General features: G+C 38.3%; 2 protein-coding genes across 2 annotated transcripts in view; one reads left to right on the top strand and one right to left on the bottom strand.

Annotated features, from left to right (window-relative positions):
• The window catches only part of LOC140150778 (protein unc-13 homolog D-like), a 106,862-nt gene extending 96,830 nt beyond the window's left edge, over positions 1-10,032 (bottom strand). The window contains exon 1 of the mRNA XM_072172891.1: positions 9,628-10,032. Coding sequence (XP_072028992.1) covers positions 9,628-9,911 — 284 coding nt within the window. The 5' untranslated portion in view covers positions 9,912-10,032. The remainder of the gene's footprint in view (positions 1-9,627) is intronic.
• A 6,907-nt stretch (positions 10,033-16,939) lies between these two features.
• LOC140150104 (uncharacterized) lies at positions 16,940-17,488 on the top strand. Its single transcript, XM_072172107.1, has one exon. The coding sequence runs from the start codon at positions 16,940-16,942 to the stop codon at positions 17,486-17,488; it is 549 nt and encodes a 182-aa protein (XP_072028208.1).
• Positions 17,489-18,108: the final 620 nt, after the last annotated feature.

The raw sequence follows: 18,108 nt of genomic DNA, 5'->3' as shown, positions 1-18,108 counted from the left end.
ACAAAGACCAGGAGCAATATTTGATGAAACAGGAGCAATTTTCAAATAGTAAATCCTTTTCTGCATTACAATCTAGCATTCCAGTGTACTGCATCAAGTGCAAAAACTGGAACCAGGAGCAATTTTCTGAAATAAATTGCTCAGGTTCATGTGAATTATACATACATGTATATTTCCAGGCTTGCCTGTGACGCCACACCCCATGTGGGAGATTCATTAAGGCATGCATGCCACTCCTTAGGCACACAATTCAAAAAATTTAGCTGAAGATTTTGAGTATCTGAAGCTCCAAATTTCAATTTTACAATGGGTTTTGTAACCATTTATTGACCATTAAGGGCTGGGGTATGAACGTTTGGACAGTATTTATTTTGGGACATTAGAGCACATCAGACATATCGAATTGCATTCTGAGTACGAAGAATGTCATTATGATATCAAATAATTTTGATTTTTTGAAAATCGCAATTTAATACACATTTTATGGCAAATCATTAAAAATTGATATTTTTGATATTTAACAGTACTTGAAGTAAACTTTATAAATCTGATGATTTATACTTAAAGTGTATGTAGGTGGGGTGAAAAGCCGACGATCAATTGAAAATTTGGACCTTTCAGTATTGAAGATATGGATTTTTTCCCCAAAACACCAAAAAAAATTAGGTCTTTTTGGGAAAAAATCCATATCTTCAATATGAAAGGTCAAAATTTTCAATTGACCATCGGCTTTTCCTTCCTGCTACATACACTTTAAGAATATATCATTAGATTTATATAATTTACTTCGAGGACTGTTATATATCAAAAATTTTAAAAATATCAAATTTTTATAATTTGTCATAAAATTTGTATTATATTGTAATTTTCAAAAATGGAAATTATTTGATATCAGAAAGACATGCTTCAGTATTCAGAATGCAATTCGATAGGTCTGAGGTGCTCTCATGTCCCAAAAAATACTGTCAAACATAATAAACGCTCATTTTAGATCCCTTAAGTGACTGGAAGTTTTTAAGTCAAACTTTTCCGCCCAATTGGGTGATTTGCATTCTAATTAGTAAATCTGCCCAAATATCCCGGATTGGGCGCTTTTTTGGAAGCTTAAAAATTGGGCTACTTGAGACTCTGTTATCGCGGCCTGGTGAGCCAATGTGCAGCGCCTTGGCCCTGAAGAGTTTTGGCAACACTGGTATTTCATAGAGTATATATTAAATGCATGAATTTCACCCAATATATTTTGATGACTTGTGACCTTTTCAAGAGTAATGTTTGCTCATTTTTAACTTTTTAGACCAACACCATATTGATGTGTCATGTGAGCATTTTTTGATGCTACATGTATACCTGGCTTGATCAGATTTACTACCGAATTAAATATATTTATACTGGGTGGCATTTGATGAAAATTTTGCATATTATATTTGGCAATTTCTTGCCAAAATAGACCAAATTCTTGACTATCAAATGGTGCAATTTTGGCTTCTGAATGGTGGGCTCCAGTGCTAAAATTGCAGCTGAGTGGTTATTAGTCTTTGTCAAAGACTGACTCGCGATAGTGTCGGACTCGCGATCACGCGTTATGAGCCGCGAAGCGGCGAGTACGATTCGCGATGCGGCGAGTCAGTCTTTGTCTTTTACATGTTTCAGAGTCTGGCACTAGTCACGTTACTTCAGTATTTCATCCCTCCCCTATATAAATTAATTGACATAGTTACTTGACATTTCTTTTCCTTTCCAGAATTCGATTATAACTTTACCTCATATGTGACCCCTCGGCACAACTGAGCCCTGAAGTCGCCAATCATCATTTTTGAGATATTCAACCAAAATATTCTGCTTGAAATTAGCTTTAAAATGATGTATATCATGTCTGTAGTACTTGACATTTAAGTAGTGAAAAATCAATAAAACAGTCAATAAATCCTTTGTTTCCTATTGTTTATTGTTAAGTTTGATGGAGCATATCTCAATAGTGGCACTGGCGACATCCGGGCTCAGTTGTGCCGAGGGGTCACATATGTTATTTACTGGATGACTATAATCTACACCAAGATACAGATGCTGTTTATTTGCGATTTGACCTTTCACACAATGGGTTTTTTTTCATCTCTGTATCTGTACCAACCTGTACACTCGCAACATACAATATTAGCATATTAAATTCTAGCGAGCGCCAAAACAAATCGTGTTATCACTGTATTGTTACGGGTATTTTATTTTCATCAACTTTGCCTGACGATTCATAATAGGCACACCATAAACCACCCTCCAATGTTTCACTAGATTCACATTGATCTCAGGGGGTCATATTTTAGGAAAAGTCTCATGCCTGTTCATTGCCATTTCGTATCGCTTTCATGGTATTCCCGCAGCGTGTTGTGCCATCATGTAAGTTGCCGAATTTTGCACCCGGATCGTCACAAAATTTGCCAGGTTTGTGGGACGATTTGGGGAGCTACATGTATTATTTAGGCCTGATTATTGACAGTTGTCAAAATGCTTGCCGATACCAGCGCTAGAAATTATATTCATGATAATATTATCATTTAGGGGTTCATTCATTATTTTCATGACTAAACGGTTGTTAATGCCCGAGGGGCCGCTTGCGGCACGAGGGCATAAACAACCCTTTCAAGTCATGAAAATATATAATGAACTCCGTTCATACATACCACTCAATACCAGAACATTTTGTGATTCTTATTTCATCAAAATAATATAATAACAAAAAATTACAAGAACCAATAAATTTAAATGGATCATTAGGCCATGGGAATTAAAGTAGTAGATTTGCGTCCACCGCCCGCATGCTCCAAAACCTACCGCATATTTTTTCATTATTTGCAAAAAATTTCATTATTTACCAGAAACAAGAAAAAATGGCTTTCAAACATAAAATCAGCAAGTTTGAAGTTGGTAAAACAGTCGTAAAAACCGTGAAAATGAGTCTGCAATGATGTTGTTCACCCGTGTTGCCTGTTCACCGCGAGTCCCGGGCGTGTAGTTCAGTACATTGTACAACAAGCATGACAGGCCAGGCAACGCCGGTAGCCAGCAGCCATCTTGAAAAAAAAACCACATGAATATATGGGCTATTTCATTATAAATGACAACATTGAGTCCCAAAAGGGGTCAAAATTCAAACTCATTTATTTCATGCAAATTCATTATCATTTCAAAGTTCAGATGGTGTGTCAATAATTCTCAAAATATTAGAGCGTCAAACCCTCAGGAACCATTAAAAAATTAAATTGAATTTTTGCTGTGTAAAACATAGCTGCCGTCTGGAGGGACATTTTTTAAACAATTTAATACACAACTTTGAAAGAGTATATGTAACCAACATTGGGTTCATACTTATTCATATTTAGTCTGTAATAATTGTTGACATGTTCCTTTACACGTCAGTGTCTTAAATATGCCAGTTTCAATATAAAACAATTAGTAAATTGATACTAATCCAGATAAATGGTGCAAAATTACTACATATTTTAAGGATAAACTTTATCTTCACATGAAAAATTCATGAAATAGTCATTTTGATCTGCCCAATAGCTACACTGATGCATAAGTGAGTATTCTGCGTCAATCTGTTGTACTAGTCATGGAAAACCTAAAATAAAAGCCCCCTCCTGTGTCATTTGTTCTGGATAGGACACATTTTTTTAACACATAATAAAGCATACTTTAACTTTAGAAATAGCTGCATCAATATTATTGCATCAATATTATTGCATAAAAGATCCCCAGCATTTAAAATCCACTACAAACAGGGTTAATATTCTGGTTAAATTAGGAATATTGCAATTTTTAGCTAACCGAAGTTCAATGCAGAATAATATCATATGTGTTCTCAACAACTGGACAATAATTTGAACACTAAAGTGGTTTAACATAATTTGCAATAAAATGCAAATATTTCTTGTGGGTTTGGCTCTTTGAAATTTTTATTTTTTAGTTTGTTTACCAATTCATGGAAATGACATAATTGTGCTGGAGAGGACATTTGTTAAATTGCAAACAGAATCGTGGATACAGGAAAACAAAAATGCAACAAATACCAAATCATGTGCCACCTTGGTAGAAGGAAGACCACTCTTCCTCTACAAATTTCACATTCTATGATATAATCCTTCTTATTTCAACAATTAGTAATTAACTTCAGTTCTGGAGAGGACAAATTTTTAACGCGGAACTGTGGTATCAAGAACAAGTGGTCTACTGTATGTAAAATAAATGAATTCCTCAATCAGTGCCCTGTCCCATCAATTGGTAATATAACACAGATTATACAGGTAGGGTAAGGGTTTATATTTCCTCTTTAATGTTAACAAAAATGGAGGCATGAATTGGAGAGGACACTCATTTTTTTATTTAACATAAAATGCCAATTTTGCAAGAATCTCTGAATTTTAACATTTTTGCACCAATTTTCACCATTCAACTTGCATGATGTTCCACACATATCATATTTTCATTGCAACAAGCACATTGCCATAGATTGTACCTAATTTTTCAAAGAATTAATTCAGAATACATGGGCAAAATGAAATGGGACTCCAAAATTGGGTTAAAAATGTACCTTTTGGCAATTTTTTTATACAAAAAATAGACAGAATTCTGTAAAAATGCTCATGTAGCTTGTAGTTTGTGGCATACTTAGAATTAAGTTAATAACACTGCATTATCACCCTAATTATATCAACCAGATATGATAAAAGCCATTTTTGTGAACGTGTCATTTATAATGAAATAGCCCATATGCTAATGCCTGACCCCTGTTACAATGGTTAAGATTCATAAAAACATGCCTGATCAATCCCTCCACTCCGAGCGATTAAGACCGTCCATGTGAATGTGACGTGATTGGGTTCATGAATATTTAATGAGCAGCGCGATACTGCCTCAAACGGTAAAAAAGATGACGGGGATCACCAAAATTCCGATGCTATGCACTTTGCATGCTTTGTGGTGCCTGGCGTGCTAACCGGCTCTGGTTCTGGTTCTTTACAGTTCAACACCCCAAGTGGGGAAAAGTGAACCGGTTGCGGTGTGTGTGCTTTTTGTTGCTTATTTACTTGAACAGCTGCTGTAGTTGAGCTTTGAATGCGATTGGGTCAGATATGGTTATTGTGTCTTCTGGTAGTGAGTTCCACTCCTTAAAGGTACCATTGAAAGAAAATATGATTTGGTATCAAAATAAAGCCCATAAAATATAGAATCAATATCTAAAACAATTGAAGAACTAACTATTTTAGAAATAAAATACAATGAAAACAACGTACTCGATTTACCCCTTCCGACGCTACATCGCGTCATTGATCAAAAAGTAGAAAATTGGGCGCTTTCCTGATGACGTCATTGTGGTTACGCGTTTTGTGTTGCGTTGACATTTTTGCCGGGATAATTTGACAACAGCGATCGATCGCGATCTAAATATCAGATGCAATAATCATGGTAATACAACCACCTATAATTATTTAAAGGTCAAGTAAAAACAAAATTCCAGTTGATTGTCCACATTGTATCAAAAAGAGGAAGTGGAGGGCCTTTTTATTTATCATTTATTATTATTTTTTACAATGCAAATGGATCATTTAGGCCTATGTATATTCCCGGACATTAGGCCTACTAGTTGTGTAATTTGTAGAGGAGGATGATAGGATCGAGGCTCTTGTTATTTGATGGTTCTCTGAGAGGATGATTAAAACAAAGCCTCTAAATTGAAATGTTTATTGGACAGAAGCAAATCTAAACTATTGACAATATTATTAACTTTTGATACATTTAAAAAAGAAGTTTTCCCTTATAATAAAGAAAATAGCATTAAACATTTCAGACTCCCTCAATTGCAATGCCATGCGAAAGGAAGCGGGCGGGGACGATCAATTGTTTTTTTTATCATCATCAAGCAGCTTCCTATTTTACTTATTCATAAATTCAACCCCCGGTCAACATGACCATGATTCCGATGACTTTATGTAGGCCCTAAATGGCATAAAACTAATTATGAGTATGCCTATAGGCCTATGATATAGTGACGATGTTGAGGGAATATCGCCAAGATTGGTCGTAACACATACATTGCAGATGATGTGCCAGCGCGAGCACCTCCCGTGGGTATTATTATTATAGGCCTATGTATTTTTTCCAGTAGGACCTACCTTAAAAATATTCAAGAGATGATTATTTTTCCAAAACCTGACAATTGGTATAAAAAAGCTTTTTCTTCCATAAGTTAACTTTCAAAAGTGCTTATTTTCATACCCCAAACAATGCAAAGTAGGCCTAGGCCCTTTTATTTTGCAAATTTATTCCCTATAGGCCTACCATGTGTAATATACGGGAGACTTGCCAATATTATTTGAGCCGTTGGCACTGGGGTAGTAGCTGAACGGCAGATGAAGAAGTTGGTTCAGAAGAACATGACATGCAAACTTTCTTGAAATAAATTACGAGGAGCGCCTATAAACCTACATAGGCCTTCAAAAAGCCTATTATGCTACAAACATCAAATGGGAAATATTATAGGCCTACACTTATTTTAATCCATGGATGGTAGGACCGGGGTAGGCCTAGGCTATGCGAAATTGATGTCAGTCATTTCCCGTCATTTCTAAAAACGAAATATCCAGCCAGGCGCGCTGTATTTTACAAGATTTACCCAATCAACATAAACTTTGTAACTGTAGGCCTACCTTTGATAAAACGCTCGGACACTTTGCACTTTAAGGTATCAGTGGGAGTTGAGATTGGATTAGGCCTATAAGCATTTCCATAACGTAAACTAAAGGCTGACAGTAAATATTGTTCATATGATTGTTTGAAGTGGCCTTTATATGTTCCTCTCGTGGTTCTTTATCTTCAAATTTGTTTCTCATTTTTCATAGGCTTTTAAAAATAAATAAAAATAAATTTCGGCTTTTATATAATAACGCCTTTTCCCAGATCTCGGAGGGTTCAAAGCGCTGTAATTTCGCTGCCATGGTACTTATCACAATCAGATCGCATCATCTAGGCTGGATGCTGCCGAACCTGTCGCAAATCTAGCCGCACTTGGATTGTAACATCCACCAATTATCTTTTCAGCTCCCCAAATTTCATTGGGTGAAGGAAGTTTTGATAACCAAACAACTAATCACCGATTTTTGAGAAGCAGGAGGAAACTGGAGATCCCAAGAAAACCTGCGGGATCGAGATAAACCAAGTTCACATGAGTCTTTGGGCCGCGCGCTAGGGGCTTGGAAGTTGAACCCGGGACCTCAGTAGTGGTGCAAGGCGAGGAAACAGCCGCGCCAACTCGCTCTCCCGAGCCTGACCTTTGTTTTGAACCTGGTGTGTTTTGAACCTAAGTGTGTCTCTGCACGGAGCGACCGTTTAGAAACAAGCAACACACTTTAATCACTGCAATTCAGCTTCCAAACTTGAGTCAGGATCGGCTTATGGGCGTTTTAGGCCTGGCGGTTAAGGCCGTATAAAATTAATGTTTTGGTTCTCGTCCCCTCCCTCCTCAATTTCTGAGATTTGTCAGATTTTTTAAAATACATTTTTCAATTATTTTAGACTTTGGAATGATTTATGAATTTTTCATACATAGGCCTATAAATAAGTTTATTAGAGAACAAGGACCACTTCCAAGTCTTTTTGTGGTAGGGTCTACTCTAGAGGGTTTATCCCTCAGAATCGCACATTTGAAGAAAAAAAAAGTGCGTCATCGTTTCCTCGAGCACTGTTGGAAAAGACCGAAAACTGTAGACAATGCTGATTTTACACTGAAAAAAAACACCTCCCTCCATCATCAATTCATGAAAATCCTCTGGGCGAGAACAAAAATATTAATTTTATACGGCCTAACCTAGGCTGCACGCCCGGGAGGTAGGCTAATTAGGCCTAAAAGCTCTAAAGAAATGAAGTCGCATGTCATGGGCTAACCGAAACACCATTGCCTTCTCTTTCCTATCCTCACCAGATATTTCAGAGGAAATATAAGTAAAGAGTTGCTATATCAGAATGCTTCAGTCAAGACAAATGATACTCTCTTGCAAGCGCCGAGCAGCTAGCACTGACAGCTTTGACTTTGTCAATATGAAGGCCTAGGCCTAACTTATGTTTCCCCGTTGTTGGCCAATTTTGTAGGCCTAGCTAGAATTTATATATAGGCCTATCATAGAAGTCATTGTAGCTTTGCAATTTATATTATATTATAATATATAATTTATATTATTAATATAGGCCTATATACTAACTTGTTAGGCCTAAAAGGCACATAAAAGTTCATTGCTGTAAACACGTTCATGCGTTGTTTTAGGACCAAGTCTGGACTATGCAGTGTTGCCATGCAGCGGGAAGGATAACCACTTTGACGTCACAGGGGTTGCCACGTGTCTCTGCACATATGAATTGGGCGGAACGACGCGACATTGGGCGCTTTGTCTTTATTTGCTGATTTGGGGGTAAAATAAAGGAAAATTATTTATAATTTTAGAAATGGATTCTATATGTTATTAGCTTTATTTTGATACCAAATATGTTTTTCTTTCAATGGTCCCTTTAAAGGATCGTGGTATGAAGGAATATTTGTAGCAGTCCTTGGATGGTTGTGGTTGAATAAATGACTTGCTGTGTGACTTATGAGTAAAGCGCTGTTATCGGGTGCAGTAGGGTTCGAACTGGGACGGCTAGGTGACCTTCGTGTGCTTTCTGGAATAGGCTTAGACGAGATATCTTCCGTCTGGTAGCAAGTAGCGGCCAGTCCAGGTCTTGTAGCATGTCGGTGACACTGCTGCGCTTGTCATAGTTGTTTTTGACAAAGCGGGCGGCTCTGCGCTGCACAGCTTCAAGATGGTAGATTTGGTCCACGGTGTAAGGGTCTCATATTGCAGCGCAGCATTCCAGCGAAGGTCTAACGAGTGATTTGTAGGCAATGTTCTTGATTTCCTTTACTTCTAACTTTGTACAGCGTGAATGGGGGTAATTTGTTTAAGTGCCTAATACTAGAATAGAAATAATGAATAATGAAAAAAAGCCGCGTGGGATTTCAAAAAGTTCTGGACGCAAATCTACTACTTCAATTCCCATGCCGCCATGATGGTAGACATGATCACATTTTGAACATGTGAGGGCGGGCTTCATTAAGCTTACTTGTGCTCCAAGATCCTGTCTTAACTGTGTAATCCAATAGGAAAATGAAGAAAATTTGGATTTTGACCCTCAAAACTCCAATGTAGCATGATTTTTAGAAAATCTGCATTTGAATAATATTTGATACTATCAAGTAATGAAAGCCACATTTCATGAAACATTGGCGAAAGTTTTGTAAAATGGCCCTTCGTGCTCAAAAATTTAGCCATAAAATACATACACACATGTTATGACATAGGAAGCCATTAAATGCTGGGACACACAATTTGGCCCATTTTGGGACATTCAGGCGAGCATACTTTTCCTCATAACATTGCCAATGAATTATAGGCCTACATACATGATTGACCCCTCATTTTTGAAGTTAAATGATTCTCTTTTTAATGAAAGCAATTTTAAATTTATTAAATTTCAAAATTTTATGAACATGCCAAGCCCTAATGATGGCCTAAACTTATTTATAATTAAGTTCATAAAACTTACCGTGAATTGCTAAACTTCTTGGAGTTTACGTCAAATTCTTCTCCGCGTTTCGAAGGGCTCAGACATTCATCCAATGCCAAACTTGTTTTCTTCAATGTATATCGACGACCGAATCCCTCTTTGTCACGTATAGCACCTTGACGCGAAACACGGGCTCGTGAGAGCGGTCTCGCCACATGAAAATCATCTCCATTTGCATCCTCGTGAACAGGTGTTAAATTTGTATTTTGTGATGAAGCATCACCGCTTTCTTTCGGGTTACAACGTTGGAACGGATCCTCCATTTTCCTGCGAACATGAACTTCAGGATTTGCAGTAATTCCAGGTGTTTCAATGTCTAAGTTCACGAACTAATGACAACTTCAACCACCCTTGTGCTTGTTTACATATTACATAAATAACTTTACCGGATTACAACGGGGAAGGATACCTGTAGATTGTATACCAAAGCTATCCGTGGAAGTATCTATCCCCTTTGCAAACACCTGTTGTTATTTTTTTTTGTTACTAATTTCAAAGCAGTAAAGTGAGATAAAGTTTTATACTACGGATACCCATTTGTAACATACTGTGAATAATAATAAATCATGACGATGTGTTACAAGCGGGCAGAAAACGGGGCGCCTAAAAGCAGACACGTATTTTTCTGAGACTTTACTAATTACCCCACTCCTCAGCCTTTGACCAAAGCCTGGAACCAAAAACTAAGGCAAGCAGAGGTCTGAAGTGAGATACGACTTTGTAAACGCAAGATTTAGAATTAGAACCTGAAATCACCATCGGGCTCCCCTCATCGTAAAAATAGGCGAGAAAACATTTTGTTTTACTCATACCGGGTAGGCCTACCGAGCAGTAATGAACTCTACAGAAATGATTTTAATTTGAGTTCGGATTTTGACAACCCTGGAAACCTCTATTGAAGCTTATTTCCATTGGGGTCCATTTGAACACGGGTTGGGAACTGTCAGGGGTTAACACCCTACTCTTTTCGAAACTGGCTGCGAAATACATGTAGGCCTACAGGTATGGCTCTCTGCACACGGGGCCGACGGCTTAACGTCCCCTCCGAAGGACGGAGTATTTTCGTGATTCATTTACCCAATTCTAAATGAACCACGCCGGGAGAGCGGAAGTCTGAATTTAATCTACAGAAGTTGCCAATTAAATTCAGACTTTTTTTTCCAAGTCAATATCCCAGCAAATCGCCACCGCCGGGAATTGAACCCGGGACCTCATGCACTAAAAGCTACTAAAGGCAAGTACCCTAACCATTGCGCCACGCTCTCCCTGAAACTATAGACATTCTTATTGAATCCCGATGATGGGCTGGGATTTGTACTTCGGAAGATTTCTTATGACCCCCGTAGGCCTATCTCAGTTTATGTTTGAACACACACATCAAAAACAAATTATTCAAAAAGGAAAGTCAGGAAAGAATGCGTGTACGTGCAGCGTGCAGAAAAATTAAATGACATTTAGTCAAGCCTTTGATAATTTTGTGACCCCTCCCCATCCCCACCCCCCACCCCCATTGTTGTGAAAAAATATAACCCCCTCATAATTTGAGACTCACCTCCAAAGAAAATGACAGGTCCCTTAGTTCCCAATCCCAAAAAATTACCGGGCGAATGAATTTGGATGTAAGTCAAGAAATAGACATCAGAATCCCAAAATCTAAAAATCAGCGTGTAGCCCATCTTATTCTGCATTTTATACGTTAATTTTACTGGAATCGGTTGATTGATTGCGAAGAAATGAGCGATTGCATAACGCATGCGTCAATTCACTTCATTCAAAGTTTGAAAGAAAGATCATTCAACACAATGCGCACTAGTAGTTAATTGTCAATCGGCTTCATTTTTTGTTCGGTGAAATCCTTTTTGTTCTTTTTAAATCTTTCTTGCAAAACATTTAATTAGGTTGTGTTCAAATTTGAGAATCTGCACGATATTGAAAATGAAAGCTTGCATGTAAGGGTTAGGTACTTGTAAATATCTTTTTTCGTTAATGTTGATATAAATGTTGCATAAAGAATTATTACATACAGAATTCCAGCTGGCTTAAATTATTTCTCACACACATTAATGTTTTTGGAATATTTCCAAGAAATTGTAATGCAAAGTTTAAATCTTTTAAAACTTCAACATTAATGTTGCATGGTATCACAAATCACACGGTAAAAGCAGTAAGCACTTGATCATTATCATTCTTGGCTCAAATGTTCTTTGGAAAGTTAAAATATAACAAATTTGCACAACCTAAAGAAACTAAAGTTGAAAAGCTTCCAATTGCAGAAATCAAAGTTTTTTTTCGGACAAATTTTTATTCATCTTCAGTGAAAGCATGAATAACATAACACCGTCGGATTATAAAATAGATAATGTGGGCTAAATTTAATGAGATACACAAACTTTAGGAAGCGGTGAGCGAGTATGAAAAAAGCGGCTGTTGATCAAACTTGGAATGAACTGCATTGATGAGCGCATTATGTAATCGTTAAATTCTTCGCAACCAGTCAAACGAATCAAATAAAAATTCTGTATGTGATGCACAATAAAATAGGCTATGCGCTACATTTTAAATTGTTTGATTCTAATGTCTATTTCTCGACTTATGTTCAATTTTATTCACGCGGGTTTTTTTTCTGGGACACCCTGTACTATGGACAATTAGTATTATAGGCCTACATACATGCGACATGGAGGCCTAGCTACTATGGACAATTAGTATTATAGGCCTACATACAGACGCCATGCGTTTGATGAACTCTAACGTCACTTTTAAAACGTTATATAAACGTGTAATAAATGCGTTTTGATTTTATTCAAACGTTATATGTCGGGTTATATAGGCCTAAAGGATAGTAAAAAACGTGTTAGGAGAAAACACTATATTGACATTTTCATTGTTGTCAAATTGTTACTGAAAAATGTGTTTTGGCAAACATAATTTTTTCCCAGATATTTAGTCTTCTGATGTAAACTTTTGCTATCTACTGAAGATAGTTCTAACCAAATGGTACCGAGGTGCCGTAGGCCTATCAGCGAGTTGAATTGACGGTTGTGATACTATTAGTACAATAATAAATCGGTTTATTAAATACCGCGGTTGGTAGTAGGCCTAAATCGATTGCATTAAGCTTTTATGCAAGACTCGCAAAGACGACCAGTTTTACCTTATGACTGTGGCCCTGAATTTGGTAAACTTGCGCTCTAAACCGGACGTGCAACTCGTGATTTATTAAAGTTCCTAAAATGAAAAGATTGGAATCTCGACCTTCAGAAGAATGCATAATTTGAATAGAATTAGTTGTGAGTTTCATGAAGAGCAAAAAAAATTGTTGCATAATTATTATAGAACTTTTGAAAGAAAAGTGAGCAAGACTTGGCTGGTAAAGCAGCATATTGATGTCTTGCTTCCCACATTGTGTAGAATTGTAGCTAATTGTTAATAGGCCTACTTCTTTGACTTCTGGCGTGTTCCCTGATGATCTTAAAACATCCATTATTACCCCTGTTCTGAAAAAAGCATCTTTGAACAATAATGACCTCATGCATTACCGTCCAGTTTCAAACCTACAATTTAGGCCTACTTCCAAGGTTCTTGAAAAATGTGCTTCATCTCAGAGTAACTCATCATACTGATAGTGATACCAATAACCTTTCTGAGCCTATGCAGTCTACACAGTACTTCACTGAACGGGGCGTGTCGTCATTCGGAAGGACCGTTATTCCGAAGGGTCATTACTCCGAATTTACAACAAGGCTCATTATTCCGAAGGGTCATTACTCCGAAGGTTCATTATTCCGAAGGGTCATTACTCCTAAGGGTCATTATTCCTAAGGGTTGTTATTCCGAAGGGTCATTACTCCGAATTTAAAATAAGGTTCGTTATTCCGAAGGGTCATTACCCCGACGGTTCGTTGTTCCGAAGGCTCGTTATTCCGAAGAAGGGTCATTACTCCGAATTTAAAGTGAGGCTTGTTATTCCGAAGGGTCATTACTCCGAATTTAAAATAAGGCACCTTATTTCGAAGGGTCTTACTCCGAATTTAGATATTGAAATAATGCATGTTAATAGCACATTGAGTCGGCGAGAGTCGGTTCAGTTCTCATACCACCCGTTTGTCCAACAACAGTTTTGGCACATTGTCTTCTATCAGTAGTGAAGAGGACATCAAGCCACCAATTGCTGCAAATCCACCCCTTGCAACATCGTCGCCCATAAATACCAAATGTTCCGATAGTACGCATACAGGTGGAAAATGTACCAAATGGTCTGACAAACCACGTCCAAACTCTCCAAAAAAAAAAAAACCAAGCAGATGAAGGTGATGGTAATAAATTTCCAAAGCGTATAATAACAAAGTGGCCGAGCTAGCCATATGCCTTGACACTCATCAACCAGATATCGGCACGGAATGTTGGTTAATTGAAGGTGTGAGTAATAGTGAGATCTTCCCAACGGGATATACTGTCATTAGAAAAGTTAGGCCACTAGGCGATAATGACAGGTCTCATGGCGGTGTACATGTATGAAGAGTGTCTCATATCGGGTTGACTTGGATGAACAATGTGAGATCCTTTGGGCTCAATTTGAAATTGTTGGGTCTAAGTCTATCCTTGTCGGAGCCTTTTACAGGCCACCCGACTCAGGTAGCGAGGTCCTTGATAGACTATGCCATAGTCGATTTTTGATAAATAAAACATGTTATTAATCATGATGAAAGCATTCAGTTGAACTCGAAATTATACTGATATTTATTACATCAAAATACTAGTATAAAATGTTTATGAAAAAGTTTATATAATTATATTAGTGACAGTAAAAGTAAAGTATACGTAGGCTTATATTATTGAATGCAACATCATAATGTCATTATTATAAGCACTTCAATACTGAACAATTCTGATTTTAGAATCTACCAGTTTATTAATCGCATAAGTTCCAGTTAAAAATAGACTATGGACTTTCAATTTTTAATGGGACTTCGTTCCCTAACACAAACACTGTCAATCATACTTGTTTATCATCCAATTTAACCGCACGCACAAAGCCTGGAAATACAACCATGGTACAAGACGCGCTCATGTTCCCGCCGACACAAAGGCCGCATGGTTATGTACCATGTAGTTATTTATGGTAATGGCAGGTGCCCAGAGTATTTAAACCATAACGAGATCTGTGCGACCAATCACAAGCCAGATCCATTTAAAGATGCATTACATCATGGCCAATTTTAGTAGGCCAGGAATCCGACAATCTCATCCATAGAAGCTCATAGACAGCCGTGTTAAGCATGTAAACCACAATCCAAAGTCAGTAGTCCACTTGTGAAGCTAACAAACAGAGGGAGTACGGTGACTGAAAAGATGATCAGTTGTGAAAATCTATCAATTGTGCACAAATTAATTAAATCGGAGTTTTAAGCTTAAATTCAATATCCAGAGTATGCACAATGGGCAAGTGGACTACGGGGTAGTCGAGGTCCTTGACCGACTACAAACATCATTGTCAAAAATCGATTTGACAAAGGGGCACAACATATGGCTTGGAGGCGATTTTAATTTATCCCATATCGATTGGGAAAACCAGGCCATAATGCCGCTTATGCCGTAGTCTGATTGACATTTCAAATGAATTTGGGCTGGACCAAGTGGTCCGGGCAAGTGGTTAGAAAGCCCACCCGTGGAACAAATATTTTGGACCTGCTTTTTGCTTCAAACCCACCCTGGTAGACAAAGTCTTTGTTATACCAGGAATGAGTGATCACGATGGCATTCCCCTGATTACCATCAACACAAATCCCATCATCAACAGAAGTAAGCCTAGAAAAGTGTTTCTTTATAACAAGGCTAATTGTGAGGCAATTAAAAATGACCTCTGTGAAATCAGTAATGCTTTTGAAGATATTGCTCATGACCTTGTATCTGTGGATGAGTTATGGACTGATTTCAAAAATAGGATGACTGCATCAATGGATGCTAATATTCCCTCGAAGATGCTGTCTTCTAGTAAGAACATACCATGGCTTGATCGGAAAAAGCACAAAGCCTACAATCGTGCTAAGGAGTCAGACTCTCCCGAAGATTGAGAAACATTTCGTTCCCTTCGGAAGTTTGTGAACCGTCTGCCACGTGGTAAGTTTCGTAATTATATTAGAGACACATGTGCTGTTTCCAACAAGAAATTCTAGGCTTTTTAAAGAGTCTAAAAACTGACTCTTTTAGTATTTCAACCCTGAAATTAAATGGTCAGTTGGTGTCAGATAACAACAAAGAAAGCCAACATATTGAACCAGCAGTTTGAATCAGTATTCACACAGGAGAATATTACCAACATGCCAAAGACAAACCAACAAAATGTAACTCGTATAAACATCACTGTTAAAGGTGTGGTGAAGTTGTTGACCGACCTTGACCCCGGGAAAGCGACGGGACCCGACGGCGTGCCGACACGGCTACTAAAGATGGGCGCTGTTGAGATCGCTCCAGCCTTGACCACCATCTTTAGACATTCTCTTGAGACAGGCAATCTGCCTGCAGATTGGAGATGCGCGAACATATCTCCAATCTTCAAGAAAGGGGACCGCACGAAACCTTCCAACTATAGACCGGTTTCCCTGACGTCTATTTGTTGCAAGGTAATAGAGCATGTACTTCATACTAACATCAAGCGCCATTTAGACCAGCACGATATTTTGACTGACTTTCAACATGGCTTTCGCCGAAATCGCTCGTGCGAGTCCCAGCTGATACTTACGACCTATGACTTTGTGAAGACCTTGGACAAAAAAGGACAGACGGACGTAAGCTTGTGATGTGGTGCCACACAAAAGACTTATGCTGAAACTTGACCATTATGGAATACGAGGACCGACCCACGACTGGATTTCTATCTTCCTAATTTTCCGGAAGCAGAGGGTAGTTATAGGAGGGGAATTCTCGGACTGGGCCAGTGTCAAATCCGGCGTTCCGCAAGGCACTGTGCTTGGTCCGTTGCTATTTTTATTGTACATCAATGACCTGCCTGACAATCTCACCTCCAATGTACGATTATTCGCAGACGATTGCGTGATCTACAGAACCATTTCTGATGACAAAGACGCAGACCTCCTACAGACCTCCTGACCTTGACCGACTTGTTGAATGGGAGCGCACATGGCAAATGAAATTGAAAATAACACATTCACATAACCCAAGAACTCATACATACTTATTAGAAGGAGGTATCCTCTAGGAAACAGACTCGCATTAATACCTGGGTGTAGAAATCGCAAACAACCTAAAATGGAACAAACACATTAACCACATGACAGCAAAGGGGAATAGATTATTGGGCTTTATAAAAAGAAATTTGCATGGGTGTACTGAAGACATAAACGATCTGGCATATCGTCCACTAGTTCGTCCAACACTTGAGTATTGTGCAGCAGTATGGGATCCACATACAGCAGACCAAATTTATCAGATTGAAGCCATACAAAGACGAGCAGCCCGTTTCGTGAACAGAGACTATGATAGACGTAGCAGTGTATCTACCATGATTGAAGACCTGAATTGGAGAACACTAGCGGAGAGAAGGAAGATCACTCGCATGTCTGTCTTTCAAAAATCCTACGAGGGTTACTTGTCCATACCAGTTCGAACTTACACTGCTGCACCCGTTCAAACGCTCCACCAGGAGACTACCAGGAGATCCCACACAAAATCATTTATTGAACTTCACTCATCCAAAGACTGTTTCAAGTATTCATTTATACCCAGAACTCTCATTGACTGGAACAACTTGCCTCAACACATTATCAACATAGAAGAACCAAAAGCATTCATACAGCAACTACAGAACCATTTCCAGTAATAAGCATCAAAGCACTTGCGCGCACACAATTCCGACTCGCCTTTCTCCACCTGGAGTGTTGAGCCGTAACGCAAAGAAGAAGAAGAAGAAGAAAGTGCCAATTATGTAAAATAAGTGATTTTTTTATCTTTTCCCATGAAGCTTTAAACAAAGAAGCATGTTAATATTATTGTTAGTGTAAACTAACTGGGCAATTAATCCAAATATTTCGGATGAAAATTATACTGTACTTATTTTACTTACTGTAAAAGGGGAGGCACTGTCCCAGTGTCGAGGAGCTGAAAATAACCCTTTGCCAGCACCTGCACCAATAGGTGCAGAAGCTGGATTTTGCCCTCATGGATTTATCTATGGGGGTGCTCCCAACCTACTCATCTTTACCTTTCACTCTTTCTATAATCTTTTCTTGCTTTTTATTCATTTCGCAATCCAGTTAGCAAGGATAGGTGAGTCAAACTAGTTGGCTTGGTAGGATGTTTAATATCAGGTTTTGTCTGAGACAATGGGTTTTGTCCTTGGTGTAGGGTATAGCGCCTGATCCCAGGGGTGATTACCGACCGTAATATCATTCTGGGGTACAGGATATAGATCCCCAGTTTGATGGTGAAGGCGAGCGCCAC

This window comes from Amphiura filiformis, chromosome 4, assembly GCF_039555335.1.
Source record: "Amphiura filiformis chromosome 4, Afil_fr2py, whole genome shotgun sequence".
Lineage (NCBI taxonomy): Eukaryota > Metazoa > Echinodermata > Ophiuroidea > Amphilepidida > Amphiuridae > Amphiura > Amphiura filiformis.
This window is presented reverse-complemented; position numbering and strand designations above follow the sequence as displayed.